This window comes from Geotrypetes seraphini, chromosome 14 (assembly GCF_902459505.1).
Source record: "Geotrypetes seraphini chromosome 14, aGeoSer1.1, whole genome shotgun sequence".
In the NCBI taxonomy this organism is placed as follows: Eukaryota; Metazoa; Chordata; class Amphibia; order Gymnophiona; family Dermophiidae; genus Geotrypetes; species Geotrypetes seraphini.
In genome coordinates, this window is record NC_047097.1 from 16985402 (window position 1) to 17006950 (window position 21549).

At 43.1% G+C, this 21549-nt stretch overlaps 1 protein-coding gene and 1 long non-coding RNA gene across 5 annotated transcripts in view; one reads left to right on the plus strand and one right to left on the minus strand.

Annotated features, from left to right (window-relative positions):
• Positions 1-7187, plus strand: part of MYO5A (myosin VA) — a 247546-nt gene extending 240359 nt beyond the window's left edge. Inside the window, 2 exon segments of the mRNA XM_033920300.1 lie at positions 1308-1388; positions 6523-7187. Of these exon segments, the coding sequence (XP_033776191.1) occupies positions 1308-1388; positions 6523-6675 (234 nt within the window). The 3' untranslated portion in view covers positions 6676-7187.
• The window catches only part of LOC117348317, a 107906-nt gene extending 95645 nt beyond the window's left edge, over positions 1-12261 (minus strand). For all 4 annotated transcript variants that reach the window (XR_004536963.1, XR_004536960.1, XR_004536962.1 and 1 more), the window contains exons 1-2: positions 12051-12261; positions 7826-7912 (exon numbers count right to left, since the gene is read on the minus strand). This is a non-coding gene — a long non-coding RNA (uncharacterized LOC117348317). The remainder of the gene's footprint in view (positions 1-7825; positions 7913-12050) is intronic.
• Positions 12262-21549: the final 9288 nt, after the last annotated feature.

Consider the following 21549-nt stretch of genomic DNA (forward strand, 5'->3'; position numbering starts at 1 on the left):
ACTTTCCACACTAGAAATGTTTGGTATGATATTTTATGTACATAACTGATCTTCATAACATAAAATTTTATTTACTGTATATACTCGAATATAAATAGATTTTTGGCCCATAAATGGGGGGGTCTCGGTTTATATATTCAGGCCAGCGCTCACCCGCCCTCCTCCCAGACATGTTGCAAGCCTCTGCCGGGCCACAAGACTCTGTACCCTGTCTCCCCTCCCTGCCCTGTCCATTGTACCTCCTCTCTGCTGGTATCCTGCATGCTGCTGCACCTTCTGTATGATCCGCATACCTGGAATCCCTGGTGGTCCAGAGGTGTAGCAGGCAGGAGTGAGCTTTCCACGCTCCTACGCTGCTGCTGCGTGTTTTGGTGGTTCAGGTGTACAGAGTAGGAGCATGCTGCTTGGCGCTGAGCGGCTTCCTAAATGGCTGCAGCAAGTCTTATGAAAATTTGTAGGAGCCATTCAGGAAGGGCAGGGAAGGAGCACACAGGGTGCAGAGCCTGGGAGGGAGGAACAGGGTGGAGAACCTGGCAAGTTGGGGAGGGAAGGGGGCTGGGTGCAGAGCCTGGGAGGGAGGAACAGGGTGGAGAACCTGGCAAGGTGGGGAGGGAAGGGGGCTGGGTGCAGTGCCTGGCAGGGAGGGTGCTGGGTGCAGAGCCTGACAGGGCAGTGAGTGAGTGGGTGCTGGGTGCAGACCCTGGCAGGACAGGACACTTGAATATTAAGCCGCCCATCTTATATTCGAGTCAACCATTTTTTCCTCTTTTTGGGGGGAAAAGGGGGTCTCGACTTATATTCAGATCAACTTGTATTCTAATATATACAGTATATATCGCTATACACCTGGTAGTTCAATGCGGTTAACAGAATTATCTAAAGGGTGAACAAAACCTGCACTTAATACAAAAACAGTGATCTAAAGACTGAGCAGAGTCTGCAAAGTATACAGATCTATAGATCAATGTTCTATCAAGAACCTATGGTACAAATGGGTTTTTAGGTTACGTCTGAAGTGCATTCAGATTGTATTGCTGTTTCTCAAATGCAAAAAAAAAAAAAAAAGATTTACTTCTGTTTTGTGGCTATAAGGATTACGGCCCCAAGTCCAGCTTTATAATTTCACAGCAAAAAAGTCAAGTAATTAAGAACTTGTAAAGCTGGTTAATTCAGTACTGTACGTAAAAAGCATGTGCTGTACCATAATCGCCTCTTCTGTTAATTCTGTTTACTATTTCTGTCCAAAGCAAAATAAGATGTGAGAATCTTCACAATAAATTAAGAGTACTTTTTTTTCCTTCACACAGATTGTAAAAGTTTTGAATTTGTATACACCAGTCAATGAGTTTGAAGAAAGAGTCTCCGTATTGTTTATTCGGACTATCCAGGTAAGGTCACAGAGTTCCTGCAGTGTGCATCATTTCATTGTGCCTTGTTCCACACACAAATAGTTTCTGTCGTTAAAAAGTGCTTTTACAAACTAAGAATGATTAGATCGATATCAAATCTATTAGAACCCTCCTCTCTTAACATTCTTTTTCATTCCTTAGTCATCTCTCAGTTAGACTACTGTAATTCGTTATATTATGGCCTCCCTCAAAAAGCACTTCGTAGGCTACAAATTAGTCAAAACACTGCTGTTAAACTTATACATAAAGGGAAAAAAATTGATAATGTAACCCCATTCTTTATAAAATCACACTGGCTTCCGATAACACACCAAATTACATATAAAATTTTATACAGTTAACATTTAAAATAAATCCCTTCATACACCCACTTTCCTGGACTGGCTGATTATTCCTTACAGTTGCATTAGAATGTTAAGATCAAATACCCAAAATCTATTACAGATTCTCTCAGTCAGACATCTTTTATGACACTACCTGTAAACATATCTTTTCGTTAAGTGCGCCTGAACACTGGAATTCTTTACCCGCCCATTTAAGAGAAGAGAAAAACATTGATAAATTTAAAATGAACTTAAAAACCTTTATGTTTAAGGACACATACAATCTTGATCAATTCAATGACTTTCCAAAACTTAAAGATAATTAAGGAAGAGTATAACTTCCCTCTTGTACTACCCTTTCTCCTCTTTTCTACGAATGAGTGTAGTTCCACCCTCCATTCCTTATGTTCCAATTTGTCTAATAATTACCCTACGTTATTAATTTTGAGTGGTATTTTTATTTAGTTTTAAACTTTATATTTAATGTCATGTATACCGCTTTGACAATATTAAAAGGGTATGTCAAATTTTTAAGAAACGAGAAACATGTGGTAGTTACACGTGCTTTTTCTGTCCTATCCAGTCCTTGTCCAACATAATTTTGGGGCCTGTAAAATGAATAATAGGTGCATTTAACTAAATGGGATATGACATAAATAGTGAGTTGAAGTAGAAGGGAGAACCACGGTTGTGTGGGCCACTGAGGAGCTATGAGAATCATGGTGGCATGTTCGTGTTTGAGTTTGACGAGTGTCTTGAGAATGAGAGGAAATGGAGGAAAAGCATACAGAAACTGATTCGTCCATTCCAGAAGAAAAGCATCTGCCTTGAGGCGATAAGGAGAGTATATCTTGGAGCAGAACTGAGGCAGTTTGTTGTTGTGGGGAGACGCAAAGAGATCTATCTGAGGAGACCTCCACTGAGAAAAAAATGTGATGGAGAGGTGAGGAATTGAGTGTCCATTCGTGAGGTTGCAGAAGACGATTCAATTTGTCCGCCAGACAGTTTTGCTCTCCTTGAATGTAGACCGTTTTCAGGAAGGTGTTGTGAAGAATCGCCCAATTCCAAACCTTGTGAGCTTCCTAGCAGAGAGGGAGAGAATCCTGTTCCTCTCTGTTTGTTGACGTAGTACATGGCGACTTGGTTGTCCGTACGAGTGAGGACTACTTGATCATGAAGAAGATGCTGAAAAGCTTTGAGAGTACTGAAGATTGCTCCGAGTTCCAACAGATTTATGTGACACTGATGATCTGTGCTGGACCAATGGCCTTGAGTATGGAGACCATTGAGATGAGCCCCCCAAGTGTAGGTTGAGGAATCTGTCTTGAGGACCTTCTGATGAGGGGACGTGTGAAATAGTAAACCTCTGGAGAGATTGGAAGAGAGCATCCACCAGTGAAGAGACTGTCTCAACGAAGGTGTCACTGTAATGTGCTGAGAGAGTGGGTCCAAAACCTGTGCCCACTGAGATGCCAGGGTCCACTGAGGAATTCTTGTTTAAGTTTTTTTTTTTATTGAATTTTTTTTCCATTTAACAACAAGTGTCATAAATTTTCATACAATTATCTTAACAATACACTTGATATTTTTATAAAATATTTTATATATAACATTTCTTGTCTTATTTTTCTTATGGTTTTATATATCATATAATTGTAATTATTTTTCTTATAAAGTTATACAATATATATATTGTAATGATTTTATCAATTATTATTTAAATATGAACCTTTTCCCCCTCCCTTTATTACGTTATTTTCATGTAAGAATATCATCTATTATAATATTTTATTTATAATATATGATAAAGAGAATAATTCCCTCCCCTGAGGAATTCTGAGATGAAGTCTGGCAAAAAGAGTCACGTGAACAGTAGAGGCCATGTGACCGAGGAGAGCCATCATGTGCCTCGCTGAAAGTTAAATGAGAGATGATACTTTTTGACAAAGTTGAATGAGAGCATTCTGACGTTGTTGAGGAAGGAATGCTCCGAGTTGCACAGTGTCCAGTACAGCGCCAATGAACTGTAGAGTCTGAGAGGGCTGGAACTGGGATTTTGGAAAGTTATTTCAAACCCCAACTTTGGAGGAACCAAGTAGTCCATTGGGTCGCTACAATAATCCCCTGAGATGTTGAATCTTTGATGAGCCAGTCGTCCAGATATGGGAAAACCTGAAGACCATCGTTGCGCAGAGCTGCTGCTACTACTACAAGGTGAACACTCTGGGAAATGATGCCAGGCGAAGGGTAGCACTCTGTACTGACAATGATGATTTCCCACCCGAAATCTGAGGAACTTGAGAGGCTGGATGAATGGGAATACGAGTGTAAGCCTCTTTGAGAGCCAGAAAGCATAACCAATCATTCTGCTCCAGAAGGGGATACAAGGATGCTAGAGACAGCATCTGAAATTTTTATTTGAAAAGAAATTTGTTGAGAACTCTGAGATCCAATGTAGGTCGCAGATCCCCCGTCTTCTTCAGGACAAGGAAGTAACGGGAGTAAAACCTCCTGCTCTGCTGTTCCAGAGGAACCTCTTCAATGGCCCAGAGATGAAGCAGAGCTTGAGCTTCCTGAAGAAGAAGGATGGTCTGGGATGGATTGGAAGGATACTCTCTTGGGTGACGATCTGGTGGAACCTGGATGAAGTAAAGAGAGTAACCTTCCCTGATGATTGTTAGGACCCAGAGGTCCTATCGTTGGAAAAAAAGATGGAGACGACCCCCAATGGGAAGAGGAGAGGACAGAGGCTGAACATTGAGGTTATGCTTTGTGTTAGATGGTCAAAAAGACTTAGAGGCTTTAGGTGCAGCAGGAGTCTGAGGTTTTTGCTGCTGCTTCTTAGGAGGCGGCCCTAAATAAGGGGCTGTCTTCTGAGGAAATCGCCTCTGGAAGGATGGAGTAGGCCTATAACCCTTAGCAGTGGAAGGTTTTGGCTTTGGCCTGATAATGGAAGCAAACGACTTCTCATGCTCAGATGTAAACATTTGGTAGCTGCCTCAATGGAGTCATCAAACAACTCATTGTCCCCATGTCATTCTTTGATAGCTACAGTGATAGTGCCTTAGTTTTCTCTGCAGCCTGTTGACTGGTTAAGGTTCTTTAGGAATGAACTGATTTAGGGCTTTCTTAATGAAGCCAATTAGCATGGGCCATTGCAGTAACTGCCCCAAAGCCCATAGGGATCTAAACAGCAGCTTTGGGCTTTTGCTGCATGGCTTTGTATAACAGGGGATTCGTTGAGTTAATAAATGCAGGGTTTAATTATACACACTTAATCGCTCTGGATGCTATTCTATAAGGCACTAGAAAAGGTTCAAAGAAGAGTGACCACGCTGATAAAGGGGATGGAACTCCTCTCGTATGAGGAAAGACTAAAAAGGTTAGGGTTCTTCAGCTTGGAAAAGAGACGGCTGAGGGGAGATATGATGGAAGTCTACAAAATCTTGAGTGGTGTAGAATGGGTACAAGTGGATCGATTTTGTACTCCATAAAAAATTACAAAGACTAGGAGACAACTCAAAGTTACAGGGAAATACTTTTAAAAGCAATAGGAGGAATTTTTTTTTCACTCAGAGAATAGTTAAGCTCTGGAACGCGTTGCCAGAGGTTGTGGTAAGAGCAGATAGCGTAGCTGGTTTTAAGAAAGGATTGAACAATTTTCTGGAGTTAAAGTCTGTTATTGAGAAAGACATGGGGGAAGCCACTGCTTGCCCTGGATTGGTAGCATGGAATGTTGCTACTCTGAGTTTTTGCCAGGTACTAGTGACCTGGATTGGCCACTGTGGGAACGGGCTACTGGGCTTGATGGACCATTGATCTGACCCAGTAAGGCTATTCTTATAAATGCAAGGGGGCAGATAGCACTCTATATGTTAGAGACATAACCAGCTATCAGTAACATACATCATTTGCTGCACTTAGGCCTCCTTTTACCAAACTGTGATAGCAGTTTCTAGCGCGGGGAGCTGCACTGAATAGCCTGTGCTGCTCCCAACGCTCATTGAGTTCCTATGAGCAGTGGGAACAGCACAGGCCATTCAGCATGGCTCCTCATGCTAGAAACTTGCTATCGCAGTTTCGTAAAAGAGGGGGTTAGTGTCACCTACTTCCATCTAGCACACATGGGTGGTGCACCGATGCAGTTTTATGTCAGTACTTTATAATGTTATCTGGGTGTCCAGGAGCTATTCTAGAGTAGTGGATTTCTGTACTGCATGTAGGTGCCCCTTTATAGCTTTGCCACCCTCCATCTTGGGGGTGCTGGCACCTCTCCGCCTCCCAATACTACACTCGTGTCTTCCCTTTCCCCCAACCTCTTTAAATTTTCGCCAGCATGAGCAACTTCTCTGGCCTGCTGCTCGCAGGGGCCCCTCTGAAATCACTTTCTGGTCACGGGGCCAGGAAGTGACATCAGAGGGAAAGCTAATACCAGAGTGAGTAGCAGGCCCAAGAAGCTGCTCGTGTCAGCAAAGATTTAAAGAGATATGGGGGAAAGGATGGGCGCAAGTGTGACATGGGGATTGGGGGGGGGGGGGGGTGACAGAAAAGAGGGTACGGGGAGATACCAATGCCCAAGGCACCTCCAATCGTCGCCATGCCACTGTATAGAATGCTTCATCTTCACCCTGCTGTCCTTTGCCCCCTGAGGCACATGGTTTTTGAGTTACCTAGACCTCAGCTGTAAGACAGTTTACAAAAAATTTTAACTTCAGCCCTTTGTATCCTGCTCTGGTTTCTCCTTTAGAAGCAGAATGCCTAACTCCTGTGCATTCTTTTTTTCTTTTCAGATTCGTTTGCGAGACAGGAAAGATTCCCCTCAGCTGCTAATGGATGCAAAACACATCTTCCCCGTGACCTTCCCTTTTAACCCTTCCTCTCTTGCTCTGGAAACCATTCAGATTCCAAGCAGTCTTGGCTTGGCCTTCATTTCTCGAGTCTGAAGAGGGGAGTGCCTATGATCGCCTGCTGAAGCGCCCATTTGACTAAAATTTGAAAGCATTAAACTCGGCAAGCTACTGGAAAAAAAAAAAAAGATTTTTGAACTTGACTGAATGACTGGGGAAACCTGCCTTCTGCAGCTGGCACTGATTGGCAGATTCTTCTATAAACAGATCTTTCATTTCACACTGACACTTACATCTCTGCTGAGCACTAGATTAGAAGACAATATGTGACTGAAGCCAGTTTTTGATAAACTTGCTACACGAGGGCATATGTGATCTGTCATAGGCAGGGATCAAGAAAGATCTTAAACATGGAAGAAAGCCCCTTCCAAATGAAAAGGAGGGCAGGTTCAACAGACAGAAAAACACAGGACATTTATTGAGCACTTGTGTAGTAGAACATTTGTGTTAGAAATTTACAACGTTTAAACTGTCTGCAAACTGGAATGGGAAAAATAATTGGCAATATATATATATATGTATACATACATAAACTAACTTGTAACATAGCTTCCTTGTTTGTCGCTATGATATAAATTATGAAGAACTTAAAGGTCCTCTGGCTTATGGTACACTATAGATGTTAGTTAGTTCTCTGATTTACTAACCCAAATGAAATAGCTGCTGTTGTGTATTGTGTTCCTGAAAATACACAATGTCCTTATTTGGCCCTGCTAAATAAAATATTCTCCTCCTCCTTATCAGTTTAATTTACAAGTCCCTGCAGTCCATGCTATGGACTTACAGTGACTTGTGAAAATTTCAGTGTTTTCCCAGAAAGGCACTTGAAGACAAACAAGAATGCTGGAAACATATAGCAGAGTTTTCTTTGGAGCTAACTATTGGAAGTACGGTACGTGAGCAATTAGTTTAATATTGAATTGGAGGTTTGTTTGTTTTTTTAACATGCTGCTTGATTTTGTTGTCTTGATTTGTTTTATTTTTTTTCTGTTTAAAGTGTCTTCAACCAGCCTTTCAGTATTTTATAGCACTTCATTGATTCTGTTTGCAGCAGTTCATCACATCTTTACGTACCAAGAACAGTCTTAATGGAAAGTGGATATTCCTGTTAAGTAGGCCTTTTTTTTCTTTTCCATTATGAGATCCCATAAAAAAAAATAAACAATTTCCCCTTCACTTCTGTTACCTGAAACCCTTAAGGTGTAGTGAGATCGACATGCTTTCAGCCTGGCAGTACTGTGTAGAAAAAGGAAGCTTCATCTGCACTGTTTTCCTGAAACAGAGGAGTTTTATGGTTTTAGAAACTGAATCGGCATTCTGGAATCCAGAACCAAAATCATGCAAACAGCCATGCGCAGATACTGAAAAGTCTATCTGAAGACAGCAGCAGTAGTAATGATATTCCCAAGGTGCAGTAGAGTTGGGGTTTTTTGTGTTGTTTTTTTTTCTCCTTACATTGCTAAATTTCTAGAAAGAAATGAGCTGCCAAGGGACTGCTTAAATTAGCTCGTAAGTCTTTAGCATTGTGGTAGTGGGAGAGAATGAGATTGAACCTGTCACATCTTGGCATATCTTCCTTATTTCCACATACATGCTAAGGACTGACATTATTTTTTTAAATTATTATTATCATGTTGTTTATCAACACAGTCTTTCAGAAGAGGCTAGATGCAAAGCAAAGAACAGCAGGAGTCTGGCCCTTGCCAGGAGTTAGGTGGTAAATCCTTTCTAATGCAAAGCTGTGCGAGACTAGAGTTTTATGTCTCTCACCTTGTTAGAAAACCTCAGCAAACAATTACATATAGGCAATTTTAAAGCATGGGAGAAATGCCAAATACCTAAGGAATATATAGTGCCACCATATATGATGCAGAAAAAAAAAAATGGGCCCAGCGCTGAAACATGCTGCTACACAATCTGAGATAGTATGTTTGCATTTTAGCATACAAAGTGTCATTTGCTGTGTTTCATCTTTTCCACAGAATAAAATTTTATTGTGTGGTATTCCATGTGCAAAATGTTATCCAGATTGATATGAGCTGCTCCAATGTAAAAAATCATGCAAAGCAACTCAATAACTAGTAGGTAAATAAACTATGAAATCAATTTCACACAAATTTTATTTTTAATATCTACACCTATTAAGATGTAGTTTTTGTTTCATCTTTTTTGCAGACTTTCCCATTACTAAATTCTGCATGCTACTTTTCTACCAGACTCACTTGCATATATAAAATGATAGTGTGCAAAATAAGAAATAGTACATATTAAAAATGCCCTTCAGCCTGAAATTATAAATTTGTTATAAAATAAGGCCCTACCACTGCTTATGTTCTAAAAACATGAACTTAATGTAATTTTGTGTTGTATTTTTCAATTACAATGTTTACATATGTGAATCCTTACTTTCTCTTGTAATAATGTTATAATTGATAACCCATGAATTCTCAGACGCAGTAACTTGACTAATGCTGCTTGCATAGCACATTAAAGGGCCTATTTACTAAGCTGCATTAGCTGTTAACACAACAGTTACTGTACAAACTAACATATAACATGGTATCTAAGAAGTTAGCGCATGCAAAGTTCTGTGTTAACCATTTAACAGAGAATGAATGGGAGACTGTGCCTTACAGTTAACATGGAGGCAGGTTGTGTTAACACTGAAGAAAAAGCCGGAAGGAAACCAAAACGAGAGCATCAAAGCAACCAATAATCAAAGTCGTAAGGCAGAAATGTCCACAGCCAAACTCAGGATCATCCAAAGCAATCTTTATTGGTAATAGCCGATGTAGACTCGACATGGACAGTGTTTCGGTCAGAATAGCCTGTGTCAAGAGTCCAACAAACCAAAATATATGTACATAAAACAAAAATTTAAACAATAGTTGTAAACAATATGGGGCTCATAATTGAAACTTAAATACATCTAAAAACCCGCCCAAGTTGGCACTTGAACGATCTAAAAGACTGGTCGTCCAAGTGTCGATAATCGACATGGCTTTTTAGTTGTATCCAGGGACATTTTAGGCCTCTGTGTGCCCAGAGCTGAAAGGGACATTTTTGGAGGAATGGTTAGGACAGGATGTGGGCAGAGATAATTGAGTTAGATGATGTAAAGATAGGTATAAGTGCCCAAAAGGTATCCAAAGTGACCAGATAACCACTGCAGAGACAAAGACCCCCACACACCCCCCCCCCCCCCCGTCACACCCCCATAAAGTTCAGAATAAAAACGTACTTACCTGCCTCTGGAACATCAGCACCTGGCATAGGAAAGCCTAGTAGAGCTGCACAGAAGTGGCTTAAGTAGTCTGGGGGGTGGGCTAGTGAACCACAGAGAGGAGGACCCAGGCTCATAAGTCACTCTAACCAATACATTCATGGTGGAAAATGTGAGCAAAACCCCACTCTGCCTTATAGGTGTCGCAGCCATAAGGGCTATTGGGGTTGTAGACAGGTGGGTATAGTTGGTTTGGGGACGGGATCACCATAACCTATAGAAGTTCTGGTGAGTTGTTTATGTGGCACCTTTTTTGTGACGTTCATAGCAGTGCCCACTGCTCTGTTGCTATGTCTGGCCATCACAATATGGGCATTGAGACAGCTGTTTAGGTGTAAGCGCTGGTCACTTATTTGTGTGATTGTTTTTATTATGTATTACTTGTGAGCCACTTTGGGAAAAGTGGGTTATAAATAAAATAAAACATTAAAAAAAACCAAAAACCAATGCTGGCCCCTCCCATGTCCAAAAGGTCTTGTTCTGGGCATGTGGGACTTGGGACAAATTTTTGGTCGAGAATGTAGTATAAAGATAGATGTAGTGGCAGTCTGGATGTCCAGATAATGTTTTTGGGAAACCCCCCCCCCCCCCACACACACACACACACATTTTAGATATACTTTTCAAGAATGGACATTTTGCCGCTGCTGATTTTGGCCGACTAGCACCCTATGTCCAAATCAGACTTATAGACATTCCTTTTTATTATGGTCCTCCCTCCACATGCATAAAACATGAGTTAGAGTAGAATAAAAAGCTAGTACAATGCTTATTTATTTAAAATATATATATACCACCTCAAGTCTAGGCAGTTTACAAAATAAATAACAATATAACATATACTCAGACTCCTACATCCTCAACTACAAACATACTCATTTCATTCATATACATGCATTGTCTTATAACTAAATATTCACGAGTTTTTAAAAGTATCATAGAAATATACTGTATTTTTGTTCGCATAAATACATCGACAAATAACTGTCTTCAGTTTGTTAAAAATAAAATAATGCATAAAAGAAACAACAAAATTAAATACATGAATTTAATCACTGCATAAATCTATGAAGTACCATATGAGATAACAAATAAACTACTCCTTTTACTAAAGGTGCGGTAGCCAGTTTGGCGTTTGCCAACGCATCCATAGGATATAATGGACACGTTAGCGTTTAGCGCGTGCTAAATCGGCTACCGCACCTTAGTAAAAGTACACAAAAATGTAATATTGACATGTATATATCATAAAAACGAAAATTTAAAATGTACCCAATATGCAATAGTCCTTTTAATGAACATCAACAAAAGACTAAAAAAGTTAAAAATATATAATAAATGAAAATAAGGCACGAGCATACTACCTCATGCTAAAATAGGTGAAGCAGTAGCAACGCAGAAGAACTCCAGGCTATAACTGTGCTTTCTGTATCAGAAAGTGGGTCAGGCAGGTGTGTTTAGACTCTTGACAAAGGCCATTCTGACCAAAACACTGTCGGTGTTGAGTCAGCATCTGCTGTTACCAATAAAGATTGCTTTGGATGATCCCGAGTTTGGCTGTGGACATCTTTGCCTTACAACTTATTTTTGGCTGCTTTGGCATGGTGTGTTAAACATTAGTATGGCCGATACCTCAGTATGTGTAGCTAACTGTATAACCTTATTTTATGTGCATTAGCAATGTTGCAGATATGTTCCTCTGAGGGATTCAAGGTGGCAGTAAGCAGACTGCACACTGAAGGGGGGGGGGGGGAAGAGTGTGGCGCAGTGGTTAAAGCTACAGCCTCAGCGACCTGAGGTTGTGGGTTCAAACCTACACTGCTTCTTCTGACCCTGGGCAAGTCACTTAATCCCCCCCATTGCCCAAGGTACATTAGATAGACTGTTAGCCCGTCGGGTCAGACAGGGAAAAATGCTTGAGTACCTGAATACCGTTCTGAGCTCCCGACCCAGCCTGACACTTTGGGACCCATCCCAAAGGCACTCAATTTATTTATCAGACGTCTGTGTGGAACACTGTCAAAGGATTTGCTAAAATCTAAATACACCACATCTAGCGCACATCCTCTATCCAATTCTCTGGTCACTCAGTCAAAGAAATTGATCAGATTTGTCTTACAAGACCTACCTCTAGTGAATCCATGTTGCCTCCAGTCCTGTAATCCACAGAATTCCAGAAACTTGACCATTCTCCGTTTTAAAAGTCCTCCGGCACCACTCCCGACTCTAGAGACTCATTGAAAAAGTCTGTCAGCGGAGCTACCAGAACTTCCCTAAGTTCCTTCAGCACCCTTGGATGTATACCATCCGGCCCCATCGCTTTGTCTACCTTTATTTTACCTAGCTCCTCATAAACACAACCCTCTGAAAATCGATCAGGGTCTGTTACTCCTCCATCCCTATTGACGTTTGTCTTCTGCGGTCCTGCTCCTGGCGCTTCAGCTGTGAAAACAGAATAGAAATATTTGTTAAGCAATTCGACCTTTTCTTTATCAGCTTCTACATATTCCTCCCCTTCACCTTTGAGTCTCACAATCCCACTTTTGCACTTCTTCCTATCACTAATATATATATATTTTTTTTAAAAAAAAAGTCGTCTCCCTTTTTACTATGTCAGCTATTTTTTCTTCCATTTACATCTTTGCTTTCCTGACTACAGGACCAGCCTCTCAACTTTTCCAGATATTTTTGCCTGTCTTCCTCTTTCTAAGATCTTTTGTAGTTTATGAACGCTATCCTCTTATTCCTTACCTTCTCAGCTACTACTTTTGAGAACCAAAGCAGCCTTTTCCTCTTACTTTTACTTACTTGCCTCACAAAAAGGTTTGTTGCCCTTACAATCGCTCCTTTCAGTTTTGCCCACCGCATTTCCACTCCTTCCAGACATTCATCCACACAACAATTACTTGACGTAAACCCCCATCCGAACAAAGTTAGTTTTATTAAAGTCTAGAACCTTTGCTTTTGAATGAGCCCTCTCTATACCCATCTTAATATTAAACCGTACCATGCAGTGATCACTGGATGTCAGATGATCACCCACTGTAACATCAGAAACACTTTCCCCGTTTGTAAGCACTAAGTTCAGTGTGACCCCATCCTGCGTGGGTTCCACTATGAATTACTGGAACAGTTCTCCTTGTAGAGAATCCAGAATCTCCCTACTTGCAGACCTGAGTGAGCACTGGAACCTGCATAATATCGATCAGCCCCATACTGCGCAGCCTGGTGATGAGTGCAAGCCAGAGAGCACTGGCCCAACACCAGATACAGAAATGGCATTGCTAGTTCAGGCTGAAAAGGAAAGCACTGGAATTTCTCTACCCCGCCCCCCGCCCTTCTGAGAAAAATCTGCTAGATGGTCAAAGTAAGGAGTTGGGTCCCCATGGTGAGGGAGAGGGGGTAGGCACTGGCAGTCCAGTAAAATAGGCCAGACAAGGACCTTCCAGAATGACATCTGGTAGATTGAACAGGTGCATGGAGGAGGCAAGAAATGTGTCTGCCTCTGTTGGAGATAGGCTCCCCTTTACTCTAGAGAAATACGGACCAGCTTTTGGGGGGTGATAAAGGCCTTGAAAGTGGAGGCTCAGCAGTGACGTCTTAGTTAGCTAGCTGTGAAGTTAAGGTGCCTGGAACTGCCTGATCTTCAGAACTGGACCATGGCTTTGCTTATGGATCAAATGGTGACTCATAATTGGACTCTTGATAATCAGAATCGATTTAATCTCTACATCTCTATCTCATGTACACTTGAAATTCTGTTAAGCAAATATATGATTACGTTGAAGCGTGCTGTGGAGTGTGTGACACTGGTGGTGCATGTGTACCATTTAAAAGGAGGCAGGAACTGTTGGAAGAAAGGACCGATGATCAACTTTTGTCCGTTAATAGTCTACTACTGTTATTACTACTATTAATTATTTCTATAGCGCTACCAGACGCATACAGCGCTGTACAGTCACAAAGAATCTTAGGCATTCTTGAGACTGAAAATTTAGGAGTGTAAGGATTCTGATTCAGAGTATGATCAAAATTGGATTATGAAATTGAATTTCTTCATAGAGAAGTTCTGGTTTTGGGGAAAATACTGGCTTTCCTGATGTGTGTACAGAAAAATTACATTAAGATTTTTTGCTACTGAGAGAAAGAGATAATGTCTTGGGCATCAACTTTCTGTTACAATGTCTTTATAAGTGTGTAATTTCCTTTCAAATAATTCTTTTTTTTTCTCAGTTCTTAAAAAATATTTCTTGATGCCAGGTCTAGCCAAGGAAAGTGGTCACTCAAGTAGTATCAGGAGGCCATTACTGCCTATGGTGAGAATGTCTGTTAGGGTTTTTTAAAATTTAATTTAATTTTTATTTATTATTCTACCCTTTGAATCCCCAAGGTTTGGGTTTTTTTGACAGGTTTTATTATTGTCTTGTGTTATGTTTACTTTATTTTACAACTAAGTGGTGTTATTTACTTTTGCGAGGTATACTTGTAGTTTACATTGTTAAACTGAAATCAGAGTTTAAATTTTTTTTCCTCTGTATTAGGTAAATGGGTACATTCCCTGAAGGTTTACACAGAACCATTAATTTTAGTAATTTTAGGACTTATCGCAAGTGAGTAAATAGGCCCCTCAGTGTTACACGTGATGTAAATGAGAGTTTTCACAGTCATGCATCTCACATTTGGGAGGATTTTTTTTTTTCTGGTACAGGGGTATGTAAAAAGTTACATTTTACTGTACCTACTTGAATTTAAAAGTTGCACACATCAGAAAATGTAAAATAGAAACCTGTGAACATAGGTATAATATTTTTATGTTATTATTGTATTTGGATAAATGCTGGAAAAAAATCTGTGTTTGTGTCCTCCCCTTTTATTTGTGTAATTAATCATTCCAAGAAAACTGCCTTAATTTTACTCAGTTTCTCATCTTAATTCAATCCATGAAATACAGAATCTGGGACTTAAGTAACTGAGATGTTACTTTTGTTCATTTGATTTGGGTTTATCCTGGTTTAGTCCATTGAAAAGACAAGTAAATGTGTACAGTAAGTTTTGTTGTTGGAGATACTTCATCCGATTTGGAAACTTGTCGTACAGGAGCCATAGAAGCTAACACTATTGAAAGCTTACACTGAAATGTGGTTCAGGATCTCACAATTAACAAAACTTTTTTTATTCTTAAATTTTTTTTTCAAGGCTCCTACTTTCATCTCTTACAGCTCAAAGCACCATTACATGTTAAGATTTCACTACAGTTCGTAAATGAAAACCAAAAACTAGGAGGATATGTAAGCATAGCTGTAGTAGCATAGCTGATATTGTACTTAGTGAAATGATGCACAATAAACACTGTATCCAATTCGCTGTTACAGCAAATTGTTTAAATAAATGTACAGTTTTGTCTCTGTTAAACCATCTTGGTTGTAACTGTGTATTTGTGTGCACAGATGGAGTGTCGGTATGCTACCACTGAATTCTGAAAAAGTATTTCAGCTTTTCTGGTATAGAAAGGAATTACCTCCCGCCCCCCCCCCCCCCCCCCCCCCCCGCAAAACAACCTTGGCTTTTTTTCACCATTTAATTTTTGGTGATATTTAGGGTGTGCTTTACTACTATGCAACAAAGTGAAGATAGAAAATAAAGTGTGAAACCTTCCCCAGTACAGGAATCCATGGGTTATTGCAAGCTGTTGCAATTCTGATATTTTGTTTCTGTATATCAAAGCAGAAACCAGGAGAAAAACCTCCACAAGCAAGTGAAGAATCAACAAACAGTAGAGGTCCAGAATAATGTTGGTGTGCTAATTTTATTCATCAAATCACAAAGTCTGGGGGGGGGGGGGGGGGTGTCACCTGATGCACTCAGCCTGAACGGACGTTTCCAGCTATCTTTCCCGATCCCGGAGCTGTTATCTCTGCATTAAACTGTTCATTCCAGATCTACTGCCCTGTACTTTCTCTCAGCAGTTGGGGCGAACGGCAGGCGATCTGCTATTCTCATTTTCAGTGGGGGTGCCCCCTTATGCCGACTAGAACATCGAAGGCTACTAAACTACCTCGAGACCCTTCTACTCCAGCCACGATGGCGGCGGCACAGTTTCCGGCTCGAGTACAACTAAGCCCGACGATCACCCTGCAAGCCGACGCAATCGAGGAGCTCAAAAAGCATTTAACGGCTTTTCTCGATGACAAACTTACCCGACTGCAAATCACAAAGTCTTGAGCCACCACACAAGACTTATTTATTTATTTAATTATTTATATACCACTTATATCCTAAGTGGTTTACATTCAGGTACTTTATCATATTTCCCTATCTGTCCCAGCGGGCTCAAACTCTATCTAGTGCACCTGGGGCAATGGGGGGATTAAGTGACTTGCTCAGGGTCACAAGGAGCTGCGAGGGATTTGAACCCACAACTCAGGGTGATGAATAAAATTACACACCAACATTATTCTGTACCTCTGCTGTTTGTTGTTTCTGTATATCACCAGCTTTATAAGATGGAATCCTCCATCAATGATGCATCTTATTGTAAGGATTTTCTTATGACTAAAGGGCTGATTCTATAAATGGTGCACAAATTATTTGGCGCCTTAAAAAAATGGCGTTGGATGCATGTCAATCATGCTTAGGCACCGTTTACAGAATTGCAGCTAACAGCACCTATGTAAAAACACAGGCACCTGAAACGTAGGCCAGGGTTTTAAATTAAAGTCCTACGTTTCAGGTGCCTTAAGTTTTTGGAGAATTCTGCTTAGCGGCACTTAACTCATGTTCGGCCAAAGAAATAAGAATTGCTGCTGCTGGGTCAGACCAGTGGTCCATCGTGCCCAGCAGTCTGCTCACGCAGCAGCCCTTTGGTCAAAGACCAGTGCTCTAAGAGTCCAGCCTCACCTGCGTACGTTCCAGTTTAGCAGGAACTTGCCCAACTTTGTCTTGAATCCCTGGAGGGTGTTTTCCCCTATAATAGACTCCAGAAGAGCGTTCCAATTTCCACCACTCTCTGGGTGAAGAAGAACTTCCTTACGTTTGTACGGACTCTATCCCCTTTTAACTTTAGAGAGTGCCCTCACGTTCTCCCTAATTTGGAGAGGGTGAACAACATGTCTTTATCTACTAAGTTTATTCTCTTCAGTATTTTGAATGTTTTGATCATGTCCCCCTCAGTCTCCTCTTTTCTAGGGAGAAGAGGCCCAGTTTCTCCAATCTCTTACTTTACTGCAACTTCTCCAGCCCTTTAACCATTTTAGTCGCTCTCCTCTGGACCCTTTCGAGTAGTACTGTGTCCTTCATCTACGGCGACCAATGCTGGACGCAGTACTCCAGGTGATGGCGCACCATGGCCCGGTACAGCGGCATGATAACCTTCTCCGATCTGTTCATGATCTGTTCTGAAGCACGTTGCCTCTGCCGCGGTCCCGACCCTGATGTCAGAGGAGGGGCGGGACTGCAGCAGAGGCAACGTGCTTCGGAGGCCAATGGCAGCCTGCTGAGTTCGCTGTGCAGGCTGCCGTAATTAGGTCAGCGGCAGTCACAGCTGGAAGACGACCTCTCGCTGGGTCAGGAAGCAGCTTGGCAGTAAGGCCCCGCCTGTCACACTTCTAGTGATCAGAGGGCAGTGAAAGTGCCTCACTTTAGAGATCACAGGAAAACAAAGCAGGAAGAGGGAGTAAGAATGCCTCATTTAGAGATCACAGGGAAGGAGAGAGCAAGAGTGCATCCCCCTATATATGACAGGGAAGGAGAGAGCAGGAGGATAGCAAACCGGCGGGACACTGGATCCGGGGGAGGGGGGTGGGGTGTGAGAGGAGGCTTCCAAAGGACCTTGAGGAGGGGCAGGAAAACAGACTTGAAGACAAGGCAGATGCAGAACTAGAGGGGGGTAAAGAAAGGAAACACTTAAAATGTTAGCAGAAGGATGATAGAGAGAGGAAGAAACCTGAAAGAAAAGGGAGGCAGAAGCGAAGTGGACAAGGTGAGAGTGAGTGAGAGAGAGAGAGAGAGACCCGTCACCATCACTGCCATCCCATTCACCGCCCCGTCCATCCACTGTGTGTCTTCTCTAGTCTGGCATTTGTCTTCTTCCCTTCCAGCGTCTTCTCCTCACTCTGTCTTCCACATTTCCCTTCACGGTCTGTTCCTCTCCACCCTCCTTCAATGTCTGTTCTATTCCTTTCCACCACCACCACCCTTCCCTTCCTCTTTCACCATCTGTTCCTTTCTACCACCCTTCAGCCCCTCTCGCGCGGCCTATCTACCTCCCTCTTACTTTCGTGGCACGTTACAATATAATTTGTGCAAGCCGCTGGAACCTGCGAGCTCGGTCCCCAAACAATCTCGCTTCTGTGTTCCTATTTTCCCCATTTCTAATATATCCCCTATGTATCTGGCATTGCACCCCCCCCCCGTGTCCATATACCATCCCCATGGCATGTATGTCCCCTTTATGTCTCTGTCCCTATGCCACCATGCACATAATTTCCCTTCTGTTACCTTCCTGTGTCCAGATTTCCCCTCTCTTCCTTTTCCACACCAATGTGTCTCTTCTCTTCAACTCCATATAGCTTCTTTCCCTCTTTCTTCCCCCCCCCCTGCTTCCATCATCTGACTCACCTGCCTGTCCTCCCCTTTCTTTCCTGCTGCGGGTTTCTTTCTCTCCCTCTTCATCTCCTTGGCCCAGAATCTCTTTCCCTTTCACTCCCTCCTTCCTAGTGTGAGCCGGGAACATGCACGGTCCAGCAGCCCCCTCCCCCCTGATTGCAGTGTTCCTTCATCTCCCTCCCTTCACCTCACCTTAGATGCAGACTTTGCCGGCTTTCTTTTTCGCCCAGCCACACGCATTCAAAAAGCCCCACACGCGCGGCTGCTCAGTTGTTCAATCTTCTGCTCTGACGCAACCGGAAACAGGAAGTTGCAGCACAGCAGATGATTGAACAACTCGAGCAGCCGCACATGCGCGGCTGGGCGAAAAAGAAAGCCAGCAAACTCTGCATCTAAGGTGAGGTGGAAGGAGGGAGATGGCGGAACACTGTGATCAGGCAGGTGGGGGTTGCTGGACCGCGTGATCCTTAATTGCATTCACTGCAGAGACAAGACCATTCAAGCCCAGTAGCCCGCTGGACAACCGGAAGCACTCGACCAGGACCTGGAGGCTGAGCTGAGGCAGGTATGCAAAAGCGGAAGTGTGATGGTGATGGGGGATTTCAACTACCCTGGGATAGACTGGAGTATTGAACACTCAAACTGCATGAGGGAGACCAAATTCCTGGAAACCACGAGGGACTGTTTCATGGAACAGCTGGTCACGGAACCAACACAGGGGGATGCCACTCTTGACCTAATCCTCAACGGGCTAGGGGGACCTGCAAAGGAGGTGGCGGTGCTAGGACCCCTAGGAAACAGCGATCACAACATGATCCAGTGCAAGCTGGAAATTGGATCATCAAAGGTGAAAAGAACCACAGCGACAGCACTCAACTTCAAAAAAGGGAATTATGATGGCATGAGGAAAATGGTGGGAAAGAAACTCAACGGCAACGCAAGGAAGATGGAGTCTGTAGAAAAAGCCTGGTCCCTACTCAAGGGCACGGTGCAAGAGGCACAGAACCTGTACATACCCAGATTCAGGAAGGGGTGCAAAAAAAACGAACAAAAAACCCAGCATGGATAACAGCTGCAGTGAAAAAGGCGATAAGTGACAAGAAAGCATCGTTCAAAAAATGGAAAAAGGACAACCAAAAGGAGCACAAAGAACACCAAAGGGAGTGTCACCGTGTGATTAGGAAAGTTAAAAGAGAATATGAGGAGAGACTGGTGGGGGAAGCAACAAACTTCAAATCGTTCTTCAAATATGTGAAGGGGAAGCAACCGGCAAGGGAAGAAGTGGGGCCATTGGATGATGGAGACAAAAAAGGAGTGGTAAAGGAGGAAAAAGAGATAGCTGACAGGTTAAATAAGTTCTTCACGTCAGTCTTCACGAGGGAAGACAAATCCAATATTCCGGAACCGGAGGACATCGTAAATGGGGATCAGGATGAAAAGCTGGTCCAACTAGAGGTAAGCCAAGAGGATGTCCTCATGCAGATAGACAGACTAAACAGTGACAAATCGCCAGGTCCGGACGGCATTCACCCAAGGGTACTCAAGGAATTAAGGAACGAAATAGCAGAGCCACTTCGCCAAATATGTAACCTATCCTTAAAAACTGGAGAGATCCCGGAGGATTGAAAAATTGCAAATGTCACGCCCATCTTCAAGAAGGGTTCAAGGGGGGACCCGGGAAACTACAGGCCGGTGAGCTTGACCTTGGTCCTGGGAAAGATGATGGAAGCACTGATTAAGGACAGTATCTGTGAACACATAGAAAACAATGGACAGCTAAAGTCGAGTCAGCACGGCTTTTGCAAGGGTAGGTCATGCCTCACAAACTTATTGTACAGTGGTGCCTCACACAACGAACTTAATCCGTTCCAGGAGCAAGTTTGTTATGTGAAACGTTCGTTGTGTGAAACGCGTTTTCCCATAACAATACATGTTAAAAAAAATAATTTGTTCTGTAGCATAAAATATGCTAAGATGACATAAAAAAAGATAAATTTTTGGTTATTATTTTTATTTAGATACATCTAAAAACAGAATTGTTTTTTAAAACAACACACATTTTTTAAATTTAAAGACAGACTAAGTAGAGTCTAATTTTACAGTGAGAGGGCAGAGTCTCAGCGGCAAAAACTGGGACTTAACTGTTCATTTTTTTTTTTTTTCTACCGTGTTTCCCCGATGATAAGGCAGGGCCATCAAATAAGACAGCCCCCCCCTTTTTAGAAAAAAATGTAAAATAAGGCACCCCCCCCCGCAAATAAGCCACCCACCGATACCTGCACTTACCCGAATCGGGTGGTACGGTGGGTGACTCCGTGTGGTCCCTGGCACCCCCGACACGATCGGGGCAAGAGGGAGCTCAAGCCCTCTTGCCCCCCCGACTCCCCGACACGATCGGGGCAAGAGGGAGCTCAAGCCCTCTTGCCCCCCCCGACTCCCCGACACGATCGGGGCAAGAGGGAGCTCAAGCCCTCTTGCCCCCCCGCCTCCCCGACACGATCGGGGCAAGAGGGAGCTCAAGCCCTCTTGCCCCCCCGACTCCCCGACACGATCGGGGCAAAAGGGAGCTCAAGCCCTCTTGCCCCCCCGACTCCCCGACACGATCGGGGCAAAAGGGAGCCCAAGCCCTCTTGCCCCGCCGATTCCCCAACTCCCCGACAATATCGGGCCAGGAGGGAGCCCAAGTCCTCCTGGCCACGGCGACCCCCTAACCCCACCCTGCACTACATTACGGGCAGGAGGGATCCCAGGCCCTCCTGCCCTCGACGCAAACCCCCGCCCCCCAACGACCGCCCCCCCCAAGAACCTCCGACCGCCCCCCCAGCCGACCCGCGACCCCCCGGGCCGACCCCCACGACACCCCCAACCCCCTTCCCCGTACCTTTCTGTAGTTGGCCGGACAGACGGGAGCCAAACCTGCCTGTCCGGCAGGCAGCCATCGACGGAATGAGACCGGATTGGCCCATCCATCCCAAAGCTCCGCCTACTGGTGGGGCCTAAGGCGCCTGGGCCAATCAGAATAG